This window comes from Schistosoma mansoni, chromosome 1, assembly GCF_000237925.1.
Source record: "Schistosoma mansoni strain Puerto Rico chromosome 1, complete genome".
In the NCBI taxonomy this organism is placed as follows: Eukaryota; Metazoa; Platyhelminthes; class Trematoda; order Strigeidida; family Schistosomatidae; genus Schistosoma; species Schistosoma mansoni.
Genome location: NC_031495.1, coordinates 25,772,891 through 25,793,132, shown reverse-complemented (window position 1 = coordinate 25,793,132; position 20,242 = coordinate 25,772,891). Strand labels below are relative to the sequence as shown.

Sequence of the window (20,242 nt, the reverse complement as noted above, 5' to 3'; positions counted from 1 at the left end):
TGTGATCCAAATACATATCACTCCATATATACTCTTAGTTCATTCAGTCACTGTATTGCTTGGATGTCTGTCTGATTATACAAATGAAAATTGAATACTATAATAATTTTCATCTAGTTAATACAATTCGGATCATTGAGGTTATTAATACGAACAGGACAGTTATGAACGTTTAGATTCAGCTGTTTAATGGGTTCACTCAGAGTTCCTCAAATAATATTCTATCGGGAGATGTTTCAGATTTTAGAAAATGGAAATATTTCATTATTAAACAGGATAGACGAGGATTGAGTAAGACGCTAATATGTGAATAAAGAACAATGAGTTGATAATGAATGAAAATCGCCAGAATAACAAGAAAAATAAAAATGTAGATAATTTATTTTGTAGAAATGTGTAGAAAAAACAAGTTACGAATATACGATTACCGGGTTCGTTAATCAAATGATAAAAAGTTTATAAAAATAACAATGAGAAACAATTACATGTAAATCTTATTAAATTGGTGTGGGAGAAATTTCAATTGTAGGGAAACTTAAAGGTCGACGGCGGCGGGAAGAGAGTCGAGTATTCACTACAGTACCAGTCATATTTGTAACCGGAACATTCTCCTTTTCCTTGTCATGTTGTTCTAGGTCAATATTCCAAAAACCATCAGGTGTCGATGGTGATGTTCGACTGACTGATTTTCTACGCGATTTTTGAGCAGACTGCAGAAAATTATTTATAATGAATGAGTTATGAGAGGATGGTAGAGAAAAGGTATTAAGTTGGATAGTCCATGGAGTCGAAAAAGTAGTCCAAAAGACAAATGATATTTGAAATTAATCTGAACCAATGGAACTGAGATCAGTTTCAGATTAAGAAATTAAATAGTCAAATTAATAACACAACCTGAGCAATTAAATACACATTTGTGATGTATTCACTCACATTTGTTGTTGTAGCTACAAATTATTAGTGGTGATTTCTAACCGGTAACAACACGATTAACAGTTGCGTGTGACTAAACTGCTGAGTTACAGATCTATTAAGAGTTTGAAATGGATGTATCTTTCTTGAATGAAGCAAAGGTCGAGTGGTTTTTGGTGATATAAATAAATTGAAGATTGTTAACTATATAACTATTCTGTGTGCGAAAAAATATTATGATAGCTGCAACGTCATTTTTATTCGCTATAGCAGAACAATTATTAGCCATCTACAAGAACTCGTACTTACGACGTGACTGAAGAAAAAACAGTAGCTCAAGATAACACTTACAAGATCATTTTATTAGTTATTGTGATGACAGTTACACATTCAGACTAATATCTATACGTAAGACAAAAGAGATAATGCTAATAATATAATCGTTCAGTGGTACTTTAAGTAAAACAAGTGTTTAGGTTGGTAAGCATGTAGAAAACAGAAATGAATTGACATCATTTTCTTCTATACAAGATAAATACTTTGTAAAAGTATCAAGTTTATCCATCAGTTTAACGAAACATGAACACGAACTATTTATGAATGTTACACCAACTATTATTGAACCTACACTGAGAATAATAACATTCTCTAACGATCATTATCAACTGATCACAGTAATTTTATACAAAGCAGTGACCCCATAAAAAAAGGAATGAAATAATTCGATATCGTTCCTAGATGGATATGTGATAATTTACTTCTGATCATAATAATTTTTCTATACAAACAAGCGATATCGTAATGCACATTTCATACATATTCTTGATCGATTAAAGGATCAATTTAAATATTAATTAATGGACAAACTTAGAAACAATAACTAGATTGTTACTAATTTTTAAGTCACATCAATTTAATAGTTTAGAATTCAGTGTCTGAAACAAGTGGCAATCTCATGCACAATACAAAAAGCTTAATTAAAATTGACTGGACAATTCAGAGTAATGTCTAATACTTAAAAATATTGGGAAGACAAGTATTTATCGATTTCTCTTATTGAATTGTTGCAAATTATTGGCTTTTGGATCCATTTAAGCAATCAAATATCCAGAATAGTGTACGATGTCCATTGTTTCTCTTTTATATATCGTTGCTGTTCTTGAAAATGTTAGTCAACATTCACTCTAGCCAAAGTAATCACCAATTCATGTTGCAAAAAAAGAGATTATAAATAGTTTATATTATTTATGATCTAGTAATAATTCAATTACCACTTACTTTATTATTTAAACACGTAAATATTGGTACAAGGAAGCACCAGATACATATGCGCCTCACAAATCTCATTCGATTTGCTTGAGGGCTGTGATACTGCTCAAGTGCCCGAACTGAAGCAGGTGGTTTTCTTAGGGGCCTACCCCGGAGCCTTTGACCGAAAGATCTGATCCACAAGGCAGTGGAACATCGTGAGGAGATGCAATCCCATGGTAGCCGGTGATCAACGATTGATTCGTACGCCATTTGTTCCCTCAGGATACTGGAGCCCATGTGCACCATTGGTTTGGAATCAGGGTTTTCCAACTCCCCTAGGTGGACTCGCCTTGTCCACCAACCCGGTTAAAGTGCCGGACATTCGCTTTTCGTCTTCTCAATCTCGTAAACAACACCCCCGCCACGAGAAAGCAGTGAGTAGGACTTCCCTGAAAGAGGCTATATATTCGCGTGGCCGTGTGAGAGCATTTCGAGAGGGAGAGCGGACTCTCCCCACTCTCGGCCGTACCAGGGCATTTGGGGGCAATAATTAAAGAAATACAGCCATTAAGTGAAACGCACAAACATACCGACCAGTATTGCGTGTCTTAATAAAATGAATAAAATTTATGAGTCACACTAATATAATAGGATAATAATGTCTTTCGATTGGTAGGTCACATGCAACAGGGATAGTTTACAGACATATCAGATCAGATTGACGTGGTGGGAGCTTAAGCAACGACTTGATTGGTTAGTTATGGACATAACTAACAAGGTCTATACTCAACTTTGACACTTTATGTAAAACTTTAACACGTAGCTAAGATTATGTCAATTCCGAAGATCGATTCAAAGGATTTTTTTCTCTTAATACGAGACTTTTTAGAATATGCATGTAACCTTTCTGTTGAAAATGTAAATGCGGGATTTCTGTAAATAGATTTTGCCTTTGTCAACTGTTATATAATAAGTGTAAAATCTTTATCCATTGAGAACATTATAACCAAGTTGTGGCTGACAAGGTGATGTATAAGTCTACATTTGCCTCACCTGCAGTTGATATTCCTCCTGGAAAAGACTGCATAACAATGATATCTAGAGCTTTAGACCTACCAAAGAGAGAGATTATAAGGTTTGACGATAATCCCATGAACTATTGGAGTTTCATACGAAATTTCGAAGACTGTTTTGATGAAAGAGTTGGATTCCGATCTAGGTTAAACTATTTGATTCAGTATTGTGATGGTGAAGCTAAGGCTACCATTGTTCATTGCTTGAGCCAGAAGGCTATCGTAAGGCGTTAGAGCTTCTGGAGGAAGCATTTGGTCAGAAGCATATCGTGGCCCATGCATTTATTGATAAGATGCTGAATATACCTGCTATTAAGGGAACTGATCCAGATAGTTTAAGAAGACTGTCTCGAGAGATGCATGTTTGTGAGCTCACACTTACGCAGATGGACTATGTATCCGATCTTAATTCTACAAAGACCATCCAGTGTATGTTCTTAAAACTCCCACTGCATTTACAGAGAGAATGGGTTAAAGTTGCATCTAGGATTCTTAAGACAGGTAGAGAGCCTTTATTCAAGGACCTTTGTGAATTTGTGAAGGAGCAATCAGACATTGCTAATACTAGGTATGGATTACTTGTCAGCGGTGATCTTTCTAACCGCAACCAAAGACAATCGGTTACCGTTACAAAAAAGCCCCTTGACTCAGAGTACAAAGTGAGAGTGTCGTTTGCTAACACTAGTGGGTCTGATGTCTCCCCACACGTAGGACCAAGAACTCTTGGGTTATCATGTTTATTATGTACTGGGAACCATCCATTGGACCAATGTGAAAGGTTTAGAGATAAGGATGTTAGTGAAAGAATAGAATTTGTATTAAGGAAGAAGTTATGTAATGTCTGTCTGAAGGCGAACCATATAGCAAGAAACTGTCGAGCACCAAGATCATGTACCGTCAAAGGATGTGGTTGGAGACACCATACGTTGTTACATAGGAAGCAGGGAGAACAGAGAGATAGCGATAGTGATGCTTGCATTAGTACTCATTTCTGTACGGAGGGAAGTGTTAAGCGTATGCAGAGACCAGTAGCATTTGCAGTAGTGCCTGTATGGATAAAAAATGGTGAGATTATTCAGACTTGCGCCTTTCTAGATAGCGGATCAAATACCTCTCTCATTGCTGATGATCTGGCTGATGAGTTAGGCCTCGAGGGAAAACCGAAAATGGTGTCTCTAAAGACTCTTAGTAATGAATCGTCATTGATATCCAAAGAGGTCGATGTAGAGTTGCACTCGATAGATTTCTCATCATCTGTTAAGGTGCTGAAAGTGTTGACTGTTAAAAAACTACCGGCGGTTTACAGGACTGTGCCAACGGTGCATCAAATGGCATCCCGGTCTCATTTAAAAGACACAAGTTTTCCGAGAGTAGAAGACGAGAATGTCAAACTGTTGATTGGGTGTAACGCTCCGGGCGTACACGAGATAAAAGAGAAGAGAATGGGAAAATCTAATGAACCATACGCTATAAAAACTGCTTTAGGGTGGACGTTGTTTGGACCTTACAGTGAGACCACGAGAAATATGAGTATCATAAATCATTTATCACTTAAAGATGAACCAGAAACCTGTAAAATGAAAGTACATTTGTCTGGTGCGATCTCATCACCAAGTCGCGCAACGTTTGCTCTACAAAAGACTATCCTAGGTAACGAGGCTAGATTTCCTGAATGCATTATACAGACAGCGAAGGAAAAGTTCTACGTTGATGATTTATTAACCAGTGTTGATACGTTAGAAGAAGCTAAATTAGTATACTCTCAGCTGAAGGAAATGTTACGTTTAGAGGGTTTTAATCTAACCAAGTGGGCCAGCAACAATGTTGAATTAATGAAGTTTATTCCAGAGGAAGACATTTGTTTATCTGTGGAAAGAAATGAAAGGATTCTAGGAAAAGAGTGGAATGTTCTAACCGATAAGATCTTCTTCAGGGTGTGCGCGTTCGATGCGACTCCTGAAAGGAAAATCATTTTGTTCTATGTAGCATCTATGTTCGACCCAGATGGGTTTATAGCTCCAATTGTTTTAGCAGCTAAATTAATTTTCCAAGATGCCTGTCGGCTAAATCTTTCATGCGACGAAGAGCTCCCTAGGGAGTGCTTTATAGGATGGGACTGTATGCTCAGAGGTACGAAGCGCCCAAGTAAATTGTTACTTCCCAGATGTCTCGTACCAGGATCGTACAAACCACTAGCTACTCAGATTTATTGCTTTGTTGATGCCTCAGAATTCGCATATGGTGTTGTAGCGTGTGCTCGTTTTAAAGACGTCTCGCGTCAAGTTCATCGTTCCTTTTTATTAGCCAAGTCCAGGGTTGCTAAGCCAAAAATAAAGGCACCATGTGATAATAATCCCAAAACAACTCTAAGAAAGCCTAAGAAAAGGAAGGTCACCAAGCTGAAAGTGAAGACACCGAAAAAGCCAAAGGTCACTTTAACAAAGAAGTCAGTAAATAAGACCGTGAAGAAGCAGACAGAACATATTCGCCGTGGTATTGTACATGGTGTTCGGAAAGACGCCTTTGTGCGAGTTGTGAATAAGAGTAAGGATGGTTCTGATAAATTTAAAAAAGCCAATGCTAGTCGTAGACAGATTATGTGTAGTTGGAACCAGAATAAGATAGCAAATGCTCTTTTAGAAAGAGGTTGTGAATGGCGTTTTAACCTTCCTAGAGCTAGTCATCGAGGCAGCGTGTGGGGATGCATTATAAAGTCAATAAGAAGGATTCTACGATCACTACTGTTTCAAAAGGTATTGACGGACGAGTCTTTGGAGATGTTTATAATAGAGGTTGAAGGGATAATGAACAATCGACCACTCGTAAAGCCAGTTAACGACTGTGATAATTTGGATATATTCTCATCAAATAAGTTATTGTTAGTTCATAGAGGTGTGTCCCTCGAAAAAGCGCAGATGAGTAAAACGTGCTTATATGACAGAAGAAAGGGAGTGCAACAACTAACCAACCTATTTCGGAACAGGTGGTTAAGAGAGTACCTAACAACCCTTCTGACGAGATCCGAGTGGTTGGACATGAGAAAGAATCGACAACCGGGAGATTCGGTGTTAGTAAACAATACTGGCTCACCGAGAAATCTGTGGCCGAAAGCTATAGTTAGACAGGTCAATTATGGTCCAGATGGACGAGTCAAAACAGTTCGACTGAAGAGATCAACCGGGACATACGGAATCTGTCTCTTTGGAGAAGCCGATTATATAGACGCGACAGTAGTGAAGCTTGGACGCGGTGTCCACTTGGGGGGGGGAATGTTAGTTATGTCTATAACTAACCAATCAAATCGTTGCTTAAGCTCCCACCACGTCAATCTGATCTGATATGTCTGTAAACTATCCCTGTTGCATGTGACCTACCAATCGAAAGACATTATTATCCTATTATATTAGTGTGACTCATAAATTTTATTCATTTTATTAAGACACGCAATACTGGTCGGTATGTTTGTGCGTTTCACTTAATGGCTGTATTTCTTTAATTATTGTACTAATCTAATTGTTTTTATGTTTAGAAACAGATAAAGTTTAAAGCCAAGTTGTCCTTGTTCTGACTATAGCTTTCACATAGACTCTGGGATCGCCAGTATCGCGTTTACAGTTTTAATAGTATATCTGTAGGACAAAATAAATCCTACAGACCTGATAAACTGATCTGTACCATTATTCGTTTCCAGATGGAATGAACCACTTACATACTGATAAGCTTTAAAAACTTGGTCTATGAATTGTCTCGTATTCTTATTTTTCAACAGGAGAGAAGAATGAAGTGAGAGTTGTGAGATTTTAGTTACAATAGGATAGATACGTGAAATAAACGATCTGAATAGACTGTGTGAAACGATAAAATAGTATCAGTTAAAATAAATGGGAATTTTCAAATTTTTGTTCAGCTTAACCACGGTCTGTCTAATGTAAGCCTTACCTCAAAACATAGGCTATAATAACAAGAGACTGTATGGGTCTACAGATTTGATTATTCATTTTAGCTCCATGCCATTCTAGTCACCGGGGCAGTGATGATACAAAAAAACTTAGGTACAATTGTGTATAAGAAGATAGAAAAAAATATTTGCATGTCGAGAGGCTGCGTGTAAACTCCGAAAACAAACAGGTTGTTGGCAGCACGGTTTTGACTAAAATATATGACTTTATTGTAGATTTACGTTATATTCCAGTTTCCATCCCCTTTTTCACCTATGAAACTATGCATGTTGGAGTAAGCAGTTGATAAGCTTCAACAAAACGGGAAAATATGGGGGACTACTAATCAAAAAATCTTTGTTATGTAATCATATTAGCCACCTTACCTCCTCAAAATCTCATTATTTATCGGTCATACAGATATATTAACTACATTTGCCTACAGGAATGATTATATTAGGTTTAATTTTGTTAAAATGTGTTGAAATGAATACTCGAATAGGATGATATTGTTTTGATACGTATATTTGTGGTGTAAACCAGTTCTGAACAACTGGGTTTTTAAAAGAATATGATTCAAAATATTACCGCTGCGATAAGCACTCTTCAAAGAACAATTACTTAGTCAAGCCATTTAAAAGAAAATATGCCTGAAGTGTATGTAATTCATGCAGTGAAGTCCCTAACAAACAACAATGAACCGTCAGTGAAAATGGTTAGGAGCAATCTATTAAGGTCTGACAACCCGTCAAATTGGAGGCTTACGGTGAACTGATTAATTTCAAACAAATATAAAATCAACAAAGACTTGTAGCTCAGGTGGATGATTTTGGTGGAGTTTTGTTTTCTGAGCTGGATGGTTTGGTCGTGGAGCTTTCATAGTTATTATGAACGACATCATCAGTACAAACCTGAAGTATGTGCTGATGATGTCGTTCAGAATAATAATAAAAGCTCCACGACCAAACCATCCAGCTTAGAGAACAAAACTCCACCAAAATAATATCAACAATCATAATGGACGAGGCTACTGTATAATTACGATTATTTGAAACAGTGAGTGGACAACACGGAGTAATTAACTGTATTGGTCTACCTGTTCATATCATTTTTGATGACAACTTTCTATATTTTTAATTTTTAACTAATTCCTCTTTCTGAGCTGCTAAAAATATGAATAAATGCATTAATATACCCATATATACTATCTGATAATTCCACTGAACACTCAGACCAATAGACCAACAGACAATATATACAAACAATACATTCGATGTTACGACGTCAGAGTAATGATTACTAGAGTAATTTCATCGTGGACTGACTTTAGCTAAACAACTAAAGAGAATTAGGAAGCACTGGACATTCATCTCGTCCTTAGAAATCACTTCTCAGGAGTACGTAACCGCAACTCTGTCCGGAATTAAGCTTGGAACCTTTAGTAATAGCTAACACCTTCAAAAACTATCTAGAGTATTGCTTTTGATAAAAATCACGGAAACGTACCTTTACACCAACGCTATTTGCAACAGAGAGTGGTTTTTTTGCAACCAAGGTTGTACGTTGTGGAGGAAGTGGGAACTTGAAGTTCGACTCATCACGGGTCGGTGAACCACCAATAGATGGGAAGTGAGATTTTGCTTTATTACGTTTGTGCTTTATTGATGCATCTAGGATGATGAAAGGCAAATATGGATAAAACATAACTGCATGTTGCAAGGTTTTGTAACTTTCATAACGAGATCTTAAAACGTGGTTATCCAGCAGTTCTGCCATTCCTGTAACCCTCAGTATGTACGAAGACGCGTGTGGTACTATAGCGTGGCTTTCTGCGTTTCACATTATCCCAGTATGGATTTCATAAATAGTCTGGATCAAACACCTTACAAAAGTATTGAGTTTATTTAGCTTATTCACCCGTATGAAGCTTAACCAATTTACTGCTTATTTTCAACCGAAGTACAAGACATACTCTTAAATATGGAAAAATTTATAAGTTCCTACGAAGCAACTTGACCATGAGAAAAATTAGCTTATTACTTAAGACGCATCTTAATGTACGATCACTGTGAATCTTATCGTTTTGATATTGAATGAATGAGATACGAACACCATATTCCCAATAGTGGTGAGATTTGCTTTAATTTTAACTTTCGACACGACCTATGGGGGAAACAGTGATTGCTAGTTCTGGTGTTGTCATTTTATCTTAATGACTGATTCACTCAAGTGAACGGTCTACAAAACTGGGATGGCTCAATCGTTTATGATAATCATAATTATTTTTGAGTCAATAAATTGTACATAAGTATGTCATTTTATTAGATAAAAATCTATTCTGGTTAGTGATCTCTTGAATATCAATTCATTAAGATAGTCGGGTTAATAATGCGGTATCATAAGCAACAATTGCTTAGCCAAACCATACTGTTGTATTCATTTATCAGCTGGCATTCAACGCACTAGTCTTAACAATTATAGACTTTGTTCACTTGTAAAATCCTTCACCGTAGGAGTATTTAAAGCAAATTATCTTTTCAAAACATCAGAAATTTATAAATTCTAACAGTAAAAATAAAAACTACTAAAAGCATTTGTACTATTCTTTAAATTATATATGTCGACTTTGCATTTCATGTTGCAGGTAAATAGTCAAAAAATAGTGATTACCTAATCTGATGTTTGCAGAGGAATACATTTACGGGGAACTTATCAGGTTAATTCCATCAACACAAAAATGAGTAACGTTTCCCAAAACCAATTTGTGACGAGGACAGTGATGATGTAAAACCTATTCTAACTAACGCTTTCGGTGTTAACCTGCAAGGTATTTTACGCTGCCTATGACAAGCCTTACCTTGCATGACAAGCTGAAAATCCTGAACCACTCAGTTTCACATGTTTTGTAACACGGTAGTTAACTGATTGTCGATAGTTTGTTTTTCGGAACAAGTCTTGGTGTTTTATTGTATTACTGTTTACAGTATTCAGTATGTATGAGTCAGGCTACAGAAAGACATGTGTCACAAACATGCGTCTTCATACTGTCTACTTGGTGTGTGAATTGAAGTTAGATTCATGGGAAGAATCAAGCGATACTTCCCTATGATAAGTGGAGCACGCTCTAAAAGATCCTAAACTTTTCAGTTCCAGGTAAAGCTAATGAAGTCGAAATCACTGTTGAGATATCCACGAGCAACAACTGTGGTACGGTTCATGAATGAACTAACTAATCATTTTGTTAGAAATAATTAATACGATGAAGTATTTGGATATTTAAGTCAGTGAATGTTAAATTAAAAGCATTTGAACATCAAAATGAAACAAATTACCGCTGGTAGTGGATTTTGGTGGAAAATAAACTGATGTTTCGGATTCGAGAAAACCAGAAGGCAGACTAATGTCATCACCAGTATCATCAGATTTCTTTTTTTCTCGCATGTTTTCTTTAGCAGGAAGTGTACGATGAAAGTAACGACAAGACGGTCGATGTATACGCTTTGGTCGATGACAAAGAACCTGGACCTGGTCAGGGCCATCCGCTGAGATTAACTTGTTAAGGTTTTTAACATATGGAATAAATTCTGCACCAATAGGTCCCGTCCGGTTAGTACTTGGAGACTCTAACCTAATGTTGAAGAATTAACATTCGAAGAGATTTCAGTATTAATTTTGGAAGAATAACAGGATAAATTACCTGATTAGAATAAATAGTGTCCTTCTTGTTGTAACAATTAAAGATATTGCCTAGATGCTTAACTAAAATCGAAAAATACATCCAATCCCATGATGTGTAAGGTGATCTGATAGTTTAGCCAAACTTAGCTAAGTAATGCAGATTAATTTTATGGCGCGAACTTGAGCATGATATTAACATACTGCTTCGAAAACTTGTAATTTAAGTAGGCTTTGAAAAACCCATTATAACGCAGTACTTATAGTTACCGTTTTTTAAATGAGGATCCGCGTTAAGTTGTAAAAAATAGGAAATTCGTTTACTATGAAAACCATGAAACAAAATCTGCTTACTTTTTATCAACTGTTAGTAAGGTTAATTGAAACTATTAATTTACAAAATCCCTAAAAGGAATACAAAGAATAATTAAAAACACTACTTTAGTTAAAAGGATTCAGGTAAACATTCCACATCATTTGTCTTGGTAGCACATTGGAAATAATAAATATGACACACTTGGGAAGTTAGGAGACTCAATACAGAAATAGGAACCATCCACTTATTACTACCATTGCTGACAGCTGAGAGCTTTTTGCTTCATAACTCTGTATTACTTACGAGTATTCAATAATTATTTTTCTCTATGTACCTCATTAGTTGAACTAAATATCAACACTTTATTCTCTTATTAGTTGAAATATACTTCGCTTGAATAGCCATTCTAAACTATCCATTGCTAACGTTTGACTGCATTGTGGTAGACTACTGTTGTCTTATAACTTTGGGTGTAAGCTTAACTTGAACTCATCATAGTTTGTTGTAGGACTATATATTATCTATATTTTATACATAAACATTTCCGGAAAGACAAGACGGTCTTTTGACTCAAATTGGTAGCGGGTGAGTTATTTAAGTGAATATGACAATAATAGCTAAGCATTACTATGAACAAAATAGCTGTAAGCAGTATGATACATACATGTTCCCTTTATTATTTGAATGTGACATATCCAACATGGAAGGATCCCTGTAAGTAGCATCATAATCAGCCAAATCATTGTGATTAATAGCATTTTTTACTGCTAAGGAAGCATCATAAATTTGTGATGGTGGGCTAAGGGAACCGATAGGGAAAACGCTGTTAGTTAGTGTTGTAGATTCACTTTTAGATATTTCGCCTTCACATTGACTCTCATCAGGTGCTCCGGAAGGGGATTTGCGAACGTCTGTAACAGAAAAGGTTATTTTTGACCATAGTTAAGAAACGTTTATTTGTAGAAAAGAGAATTATAGGGATTAAAAGGCGGCAAACTTCATCACTAAGAAAGCAAGTGATTTAAGGTGTCGGGATTTAAACTTACCAAACAAGTCTAAATAAAACGACCAAGCTGCTAGCTTTTTAAAACATCACTTAGTATTTGCATTTACGAAGTAAAGCAAGAATATTTCACTGAAGTGCTTATTGCGTCAACCGCAAAATGCAAAAGATTAAGGTAGCTATGAGTTTGTTTGAAGTTTAACCAGCCCGAAGTAGGAGAAAGTTGATCTAAATAATAGCAAGAGGACTAGAATAAAGTTTACTAGGCAATCTGTGAACCATCGCATTCAAATCCCCTTTATTCATTGAACGATAGTGACGTAAATCGTAGAAACAATTCCTATGCACTATGCTGACTGATAGCAGGCACACTGAAGAATAGCATTATTCCACGGAACTACTGTCTGTAAACGCGCAAAGTGAGACGGAGGTCTACTCACTGATGATTATGGATAGAAATCTTAACAGAATTTAATCCATTTAATTGCAATAATTCAGACAAATTAATTGTCTTTTTATATGTTCTCAATCGTTAAAGCCATAGTTTTTGGTTTCATTCATTTCACTTGAATAACGTTCCTCATACTTAGTTTTCTATGGTAATTAACACCATTGATTTAACTCGTTATCTTTGGTCTTGCTTATTTGGCAGTCCGAAGTGTGATAACTTGGAGATGAACATTTTTTCAGGTCCCCAATAGTTTATAATTGATTGGCAGTAACCAATTACATAAACACGTTTCCCTCATACAAATAATAAGAGTGGGTATCTTACACAGCAAACAAGTACTTGAACGAAAATCCTGGTACCGAAGCTAGGAACCTAGTAACCAACCTTTTAAGTAAACCTTTACACATTGGGTAGTAGAACTTAACAATTAGTACGATAGTTTTTAGGATTTGATGAAGCAATCGAATTAGATTTTGATATTTCTTGCTCGGTAAAAACCTGGTAGAATTTACGGTACAAACTGAGATGTTAAATTAGGACTGCTGGCTTTTATCTCAAAAATCTCAATGTGACATTCAGAGGAAATAATTAAGATACTTACCTTTTGGTGTTATATTGTTAATGTTTTCTGCATCAGCGCTTTCAACATCGTTCGCCGGTACATATGGACGTTTTTTTACAGGCTGCTGAATATGACTATTTAAACTGGATTCCGACAAACCATCCGATATCGACGATGAAATCTAACAAAGATCGTACAAAATTTTTATGCATTACATATTTCAGAGTGAATGGACAACAAGAGATACTTAGCACATAACTGAGTAACAAATTAGCAAGAAGTATTTCAGAACAAAGCGTGACTCTAAATAGGATATAAAATGGTAAGATGAAAACACTGTAGAGATGCAAATATAACATTACGATATGGAACAATGGATTCGGCTGTCTAGAAAGAAGCTTTAAGCAGAATGCTATCCAAAGAATTATCTGCTTTCGTGATACTTCGATTCTCCTTAAGTTTTGGGCGAATTTGACGGTATATTCAGTCAGTCGGCGACAACGTAGGACCAGGCACATATATGCATCGGTCCAAGTTGCCATACCTCGTTAGCACAACAAGATGAACACCGGATTCATAGAAGTAGTTAATTTAGTGGTGGTAGTATATAAAGAAAGGTTGTATATAAGGATATAGTATAGGAAGGAAAAAAGTTATGAAGCAATTTTAATCTCAAGGTTTAAGGGAAGATAAAGAGTGTATACACCTACGCCATTGTGATCGATTCTGAGCCATGTCACACACAGTCTCCAACCATTGGTTACGATAGTCACGCGGACCCCAACCAGGTAGTCTGCATCTACCAACATGGCTCAGACTAGAAGTTAGTGACTTCAAGCCCTGATGTCACGTTTTGGTTTGGCCACCCTTAACTCTCTTCCAACCATCCCCAATACTAGTCAGCATTGCGCGTCATGGTAATCGGTGTTCAGGTATACGTAACACGTGGCCCAACCATCTCAGTCAATGAAGATTCATGATCTCATCAACTGATTTACCATCGTTCCCTAATACCCTGCGTCTAACCTCACTATTACTTACCCAGTTATCCCAGCAGATGCGAGCAATATTTCTAAGGCATCTGTGGTCAAATACTAGTAACCTACGAGTATCTTCTACTCTTAATGGCCATGTTTCGCAGCCGTAAAGTAGAACAGAGCGAACTGCTGAGCAGTATACTCGTCCCTTAATTGATAGACGGATATCTCGTCTTCGCCATAGGTGACGTAAGTTGGCAAAAGCCAAACGAGCTTTTTGAATCCGTGCTGAGATTTCGTCAGACACCAACCCATTAGGGCTGATCAGACTTGCAAGATAAGTGAAGTTGTCGACGCGTTCGACTACTTCACTCCCTATCCTTAGTTCAGGTGTTGACGCAGGCCAGTCCTGGAGTAACAATTTACATTTGGATGGGGAGAAACGCATCCCAAACATCCTGGCATTATTACTTAGTTCTAACAGAAGACTCTGCATTTTATCAGTGTCTTCACCAAACATAACTATGTCATCTGCGTATTCTAAGTCGATAAGTGAACCTCCTGGTAGAAGATCAATTCCTGAAAATTCAGTCGACGAGTGTTATTTCCAGCAACAGGTCTATAATGAAGTTAAACAAAAATGGGGATAGTGGACAACCTTGACGGACACCACCTGAGGTTGTAAAATCATATGACAGTTCGCCATAAGCTCTCACTCGACTGGTAGTGTTCGAGTAAAGAGCCTTCACAAGGTTTATGTACTTCTCAGGTACACCTTTCAATGACAGACACTGCCACAGAACGTCTCGGTTTACAGAGTCAAATGCTGCTTTTAAGTCAAGAAAAACTATCATTGTCGGACGCCGATAAGCATGTCTTTGCTCTAAAACTTGACGAATGGTGAATATGTGGTCGATACAGCCACGACCAGGTCTGAAGCCAGCCTGATTTTCTTGTGTTTGCAGTTCACGAGTCTTAGTTAGGCGCCCGATAATTATTGAGGCTAGTATTTTAGATGCTATGTTAGTCAGACTAATCCCTCTATGGTTATCACAGGATGATTTTGGCCCCTTCTTATATATTGGGACAATCAGAGATTGTGACCAGTCAGATGGGATTACGTCCGTCTCCCAGATTTTAGCCAGAATATTAGTCAACCTAATCGCTATAATTGGACCACCATATTTAAAGACCTCTGGAGCCAATCCATCTGGACCAGCTGCTCTTCCTCGTTTCAGATTACTTATAGCCTTTTGAACTTCAAGTAGGGTCGGGGGGCCTACTTCAATGTTCCATTCAGGTTTTCTGGGAATAGTGGGTAGTTGTGCAGTAGCTGAAGGCCAGCTAAACTTCTCCTTAAAGTGTTCGGCCCATCGTTCTAAACGTTTGAGTTGAGAGCAGATAGGGGTTCCGTCTTTTTCCGAGATTGTCTCACTTACACTTGACTTCTTAATTCCGGTTTCTTTTAGTCTGAACAGTTGCCTGGTGTTGCCTACAGCCGCTGCCTTTTCCATCTCTTTTGCTTTCGTTGCCCACTACTGCTCACGATCGTTCCTTAGGCTTTTAGTTAACCTAGATCTAATTTGTTTACGCTCTTCGTCGTGTTCAGAGCCTGATGGGATGAGTTTACGCGAATCCATCAGTGAAATAGACTTAGAAGAAATCCACTGGTTTTTTGGAGCCTTATGGTTTAAATAACGAATAGATGTTACTGCTGTTTCCACAGCTGTTCGTGTGTCTTTCCAAGCAGCATCTGGGTCAGTCTCGTTTACAGAACTGCCTAGATGTGAACTCAGTTGTTTCTGGAATTCGCATTTGGCTTTTTCGTCCTCCAGTTCAATCCCAATGGGTCTTCTTAGTGTACTTTTCCTGCGTCCATTGAGGCGCAGACAAATGCGCGCTCGTATTAAAGCGTGATCAGAGTCTAAACAAGTATTCCAATACGAGCGACAATCTTCTATTGAGCCTCTCCAACGATGACTGATGACAATATGGTCTATTTGAGTCCATCGTTGGTTTGGTGCAGGTGGTCGCCATGTTAGACGATGTCTCTCCTTATGTTTAAAATTAGTGTTTGCTAAAAATAAACGATTGTCTGAGCATAGTTGCAACAGACGATCACCATTATCGGTTCGTTGAGCCGGAATACTAAAACACCCACCTAAATGTCTTTCTGTTTGATTTAAGCTGCCTAATTGAGCATTAAAGTCACCCGCTACGACTACTATGTCTGAGCGCTTAGCTTTCTGAAGAAGCCCAGAGAGTTTTCTGTAAAAGTCATCTTTCACTTCATCATGGCTGCAGTCAGTGGGAGCGTAGGCAGAAACGACGAAAAGGCAACGACGTGTGTCCCTATCCTTCCGAGTTCTTACGGAGCCATTTAGCCGGACAGCACACAGGCGACTGTTAACGGGGATCCATTCTAGTAGTGCCTGTTCTGCCCTTGTACTTAGTGCTATGCCTACACCTGCAAGTCCACGAGAACTAGCCAACGGGTCACCAGATACACGGAGGGTGTATTTCGTTGGCTCTCCATTTTGGCGAGGTGAGGTCAAGTGAATGACCACACTAGGATCCTGTATGTGTTTCGGAGACACAGCATACATCAATGGTATGAGATTCTAGGGTTTTAGCTAAAGAGGCCTGTTGACCGATTTGACTTAAAGTACGTACGTTGAAGGCTCCAATGTGTAGTTTGGAGCGAGGTTTTAGTAGACCTGGGACAGCGTTTCGCGCACTAGAATCGTTGGCCATGGTGAAACTTGAGGAGGAAACCGGAAGAAGAAGTTTAGTGTTGAAAGTCAAGGTAGAAGGAATAGCAAGAATTGAAGGAGATTGATTATGAATACAGTGGTCTTGAGTGCTGTTAGAGGTATGAGGGCAGTTATCACTTCCCGGTTGCCCACACCGTGGAAGAGTTCTTCTAGGGGTACCTGAAAAGGAAATTGGATTAGAAGTGGTCTTAATGATCTGAGAGCGTGACCGCAGTGCCCAAGGGACAACTGCTTGAGGTCGGTCACACACGACCTTTTTGTGGGTAGTTTTTATGTTAGCTCCGTTCTTCAAAGGACCTTACCGCCGGAGACGGATATCCGTGAGATAAGGCGAGGTGTGCATTTTTAGGGTCGACCTTTTCTAACCCCACCCCTCCTTGTGGGAAGGCAGCATCGCTGTCATGCTGGTTGTCTGAAGGAAACACCTTACTGCTGTCACACCTCTGTACAGTCAGCAGTACGACTTCGCCTTCGGACCTTGGGTTTTCTGCTTTTAGTCTCACCGCTCTTCAAACGACCTGTCTGGCATGGTAGGACCTTGAGGAACGATTGTTCCAGCCAGTATAGCTCGATTGAATCATCACGATAGGCAAGCCCGACCACCACGTCAAGGTAGCAGCAACGGTATATTACCTGATCTTAAAAAACATTACATGATATTACATGTTTAAAAACTATTTTAACCTCCCAACAGACATACTTTAGACGTAACTAGAAACACGACTGTTGTATGAAATGGGAATGACTTCACGTAACAAATAACTTGTTTATATACAGCTTTGAGCCAGACTTTACATGAAGGCTTGTGAGATTATTTGACGGTACAAATTGAAGTACTTAGAAAGAGGACTGAAACTGCAAGCTGTAGATTGAAAAGAGATCGTTTCAACCACTGAGTCATCGGCCCATAGGAAGTGAACATTATACAAATTAGTATGATGAATCGTATCAAGATCACAAACAGATTAATTGTGTACTTAACGGAACCCGAAAATCTGATAAAACTTGAGAAAACGCAAGTATTGCATTGACACAGTTGTTTTCATGTGTAAGTTGCTATGTAAAAGTAAGACTTTTAGAACACAGCCCATTGGATCTCAAGTAACCACAAAATATCGACATAGCACGAGGAGGCGCAAAGAAATAAAGATAGCAACAGTTGTGAAGAATTAAAAATAGGAAACCGCAGGAACAATCAGCAACGAATAAGTTGAAAGAATGAAAAGTACGTCACAATATGTGTATATCAGGACAAGACTCTGACAAAATGCAGAATATTCTGACAGCCTTGATCAACAATGCACGTTCGAGACGCGTTTCTCAGATTTTAAATGCAAAATGTTTCAAAACTGGTCTCCATCAACCCGCGAAGTAGTGGTGAGTAGAGTACCGAGGTGTACTTACCCTATAAGCCTCATCGAGACCGATGGCTTGCTGTCTGATGATGACTTGGTAAGGATTCAGAGAACTCTGTTGGTCTTCGACAGCTCTTGTTATTTGTGGTGAAGGCGAGATGTTTGTTCGTCAGTGTAAGCTTACTGAGCGACAGCCCGCGCTATATTACGTGGTTGTGATATAAGGTCCATGAAAGTAAAAGACATGCACAGAGTGCTGGCTTTTAATTACAGGTATCTTACACGCATTGTTCGAGAATTTCGTAACGACCAAGTAGGCAATACTGTGGTTAAGCATAGGGTTTTGGGTAAATATGTTAGTTTGACTGTTTATCGACTCAAGTGATTGACTTATATTGTACGTATGCTTAATGATTGTTTACCTTGACGAACAGTCGCGGCTGGTGTAGGAGTATGCTAGAGCGAAGCTAGGGGTACCCAAGCCGACATACCGGGAGTTCCAGAAATCCGAGCAAACACTGAGATTGTTCGTTGATGTTGAGCGACATGACTCAGAGTAAGTCGCTTATCCAGACGCATTCACTCCCATTCTTCCTCTAAATGTTGGGTCCCAGTATTTTTTTTATACACACTTTACTTTTTCTCTAGAACCGTACCGTCTTGTCATTAATGATGCAATAATTGACTTTTTGGATGTTTAGGGCTTTAATTTCATCCAATCATTTAGATGTCGTATGGAAACTTGGCCTAAAGCACGTTAGTGCTAGGTTTGAAAACAATTGTGACTAGCTAACTGATCAGACACTAAGCCGCGCAACATGAATCAAAACTCACTATCGAGATCGAAAATAAACCTGACGTAATAAACAATTAGTAACATATACAAAACACATGTAGTGATTCCTCTCATAAACCTGCTAAACTAGATAACTTACTGTCATAAGCGGGCGTTTGTTTGTTGAGTTAAAGACAGTGTCTCCTACTAAAGTGTTTCTAGCCTTGATAGAATCCCTTGAGCAATTAGAACACACACCCCGCCCAGTCGAGAAGCTTTGCAATTGATGGCCTAAAAATGTTTTGAACAATGCTAACTGAAGCTTACGTAACCCATATATTTCAATTTCTTTTCCTTTTATCATTTCCTCCATCTGCTGCAAAGTTCTGTGAAAAATCAGCTAAAATAATAGCCCTACCGAACGAGAGCTTTATTTTGTTCACGTAAGCGAGAAACTTCATTACTAAATTCTATAGAAAATATGAACAATTTACTGTTAATGACTTACCGCTCTGCACACATCGGAACTGTCGTCGTATTTCTAGAGGGAATGTTACTGAAGTATATGCGACCTACTAGAAACAGAGGCCGATATCTCTCTTGAGACTGATCGCCTCAAATTAACCAGCGAACTACTGAACATATATTCGACAGATAGAAGATTGTTCGAGTCCATCACCGTATCGAGCGCCTTGACTATTTACTCTGCATAACCGATGCTAACTAACCACATATTCCCAACATGGAAGCGCTTCGATTCAATCTTCAATGTTAAGCATAGGATTTTTGGTAGCTAACATAATCTCCTTATTTTAAAATACCCAGAGTCAAATCGCCTCAAGTATCTCCATAAATAATGCTAATACCATTAGATATAGATGAGAGTTTCATTCGTACCGGCCAAACTGGTGTACCTTGACGCCTTAATCGTACCAAACACAACCTCTTAATTAATGTAGCCTATTTTTTCAGTGGACCAATGTAGGGTGAAGTTACTGATCGTCAACGAGGAGAAATCAGTTATGTTGTTAGCTGTTACTATGCCCATGATTTCCTGAACCAAATGAAGTTACAAATCACAAAACTCTGTTTCACTATAAATCGTCTTAAAGTTTCCTCCAAATCAGTTGAGATTACGTAAAATAACAAAAACTTTTAATCTAACGGGTTCAGATTCATG

General features: G+C 38.1%; 1 protein-coding gene across 1 annotated transcript; it reads right to left on the bottom strand.

Moving 5' to 3' along the window:
• Positions 1 to 364: 364 nt before the first annotated feature.
• Positions 365 to 19,769, bottom strand: Smp_073300 (hypothetical protein). The gene is made up of 10 exons (XM_018793833.1): positions 19,639 to 19,769; positions 19,571 to 19,603; positions 19,481 to 19,532; positions 19,390 to 19,448; positions 19,223 to 19,353; positions 13,221 to 13,362; positions 11,830 to 12,076; positions 10,507 to 10,802; positions 8,681 to 8,844; positions 365 to 710 (listed from the first exon to the last, which is right to left on the bottom strand). Exons 1-10 carry the CDS (start codon positions 19,736 to 19,738, stop codon positions 498 to 500), a joined length of 1,437 nt encoding a protein of 478 aa, XP_018648305.1. The 5' UTR covers positions 19,739 to 19,769; the 3' UTR covers positions 365 to 497.
• Between the last annotated feature and the right edge of the window lie 473 nt (positions 19,770 to 20,242).

Excerpts from the sequence above, each read along its gene's own strand:
- Smp_073300 (XM_018793833.1), bottom strand. The coding sequence starts at position 19,738 with ATGGACTCGAACAATCTTCTATCTGTCGAATATATGTTCAGTAGTTCG. Across the intron at positions 19,449-19,480 it reads CAAAATAAAGCTCTCGTTCG|AACTTTGCAGCAGATGGAGG; the intron begins GTAGGGCTATTA and ends GATTTTTCACAG. Across the intron at positions 13,363-19,222 it reads ACAAACGCCCGCTTATGACA|ATTTCATCGTCGATATCGGA; the intron begins GTAAGTTATCTA and ends GATCTTTGTTAG.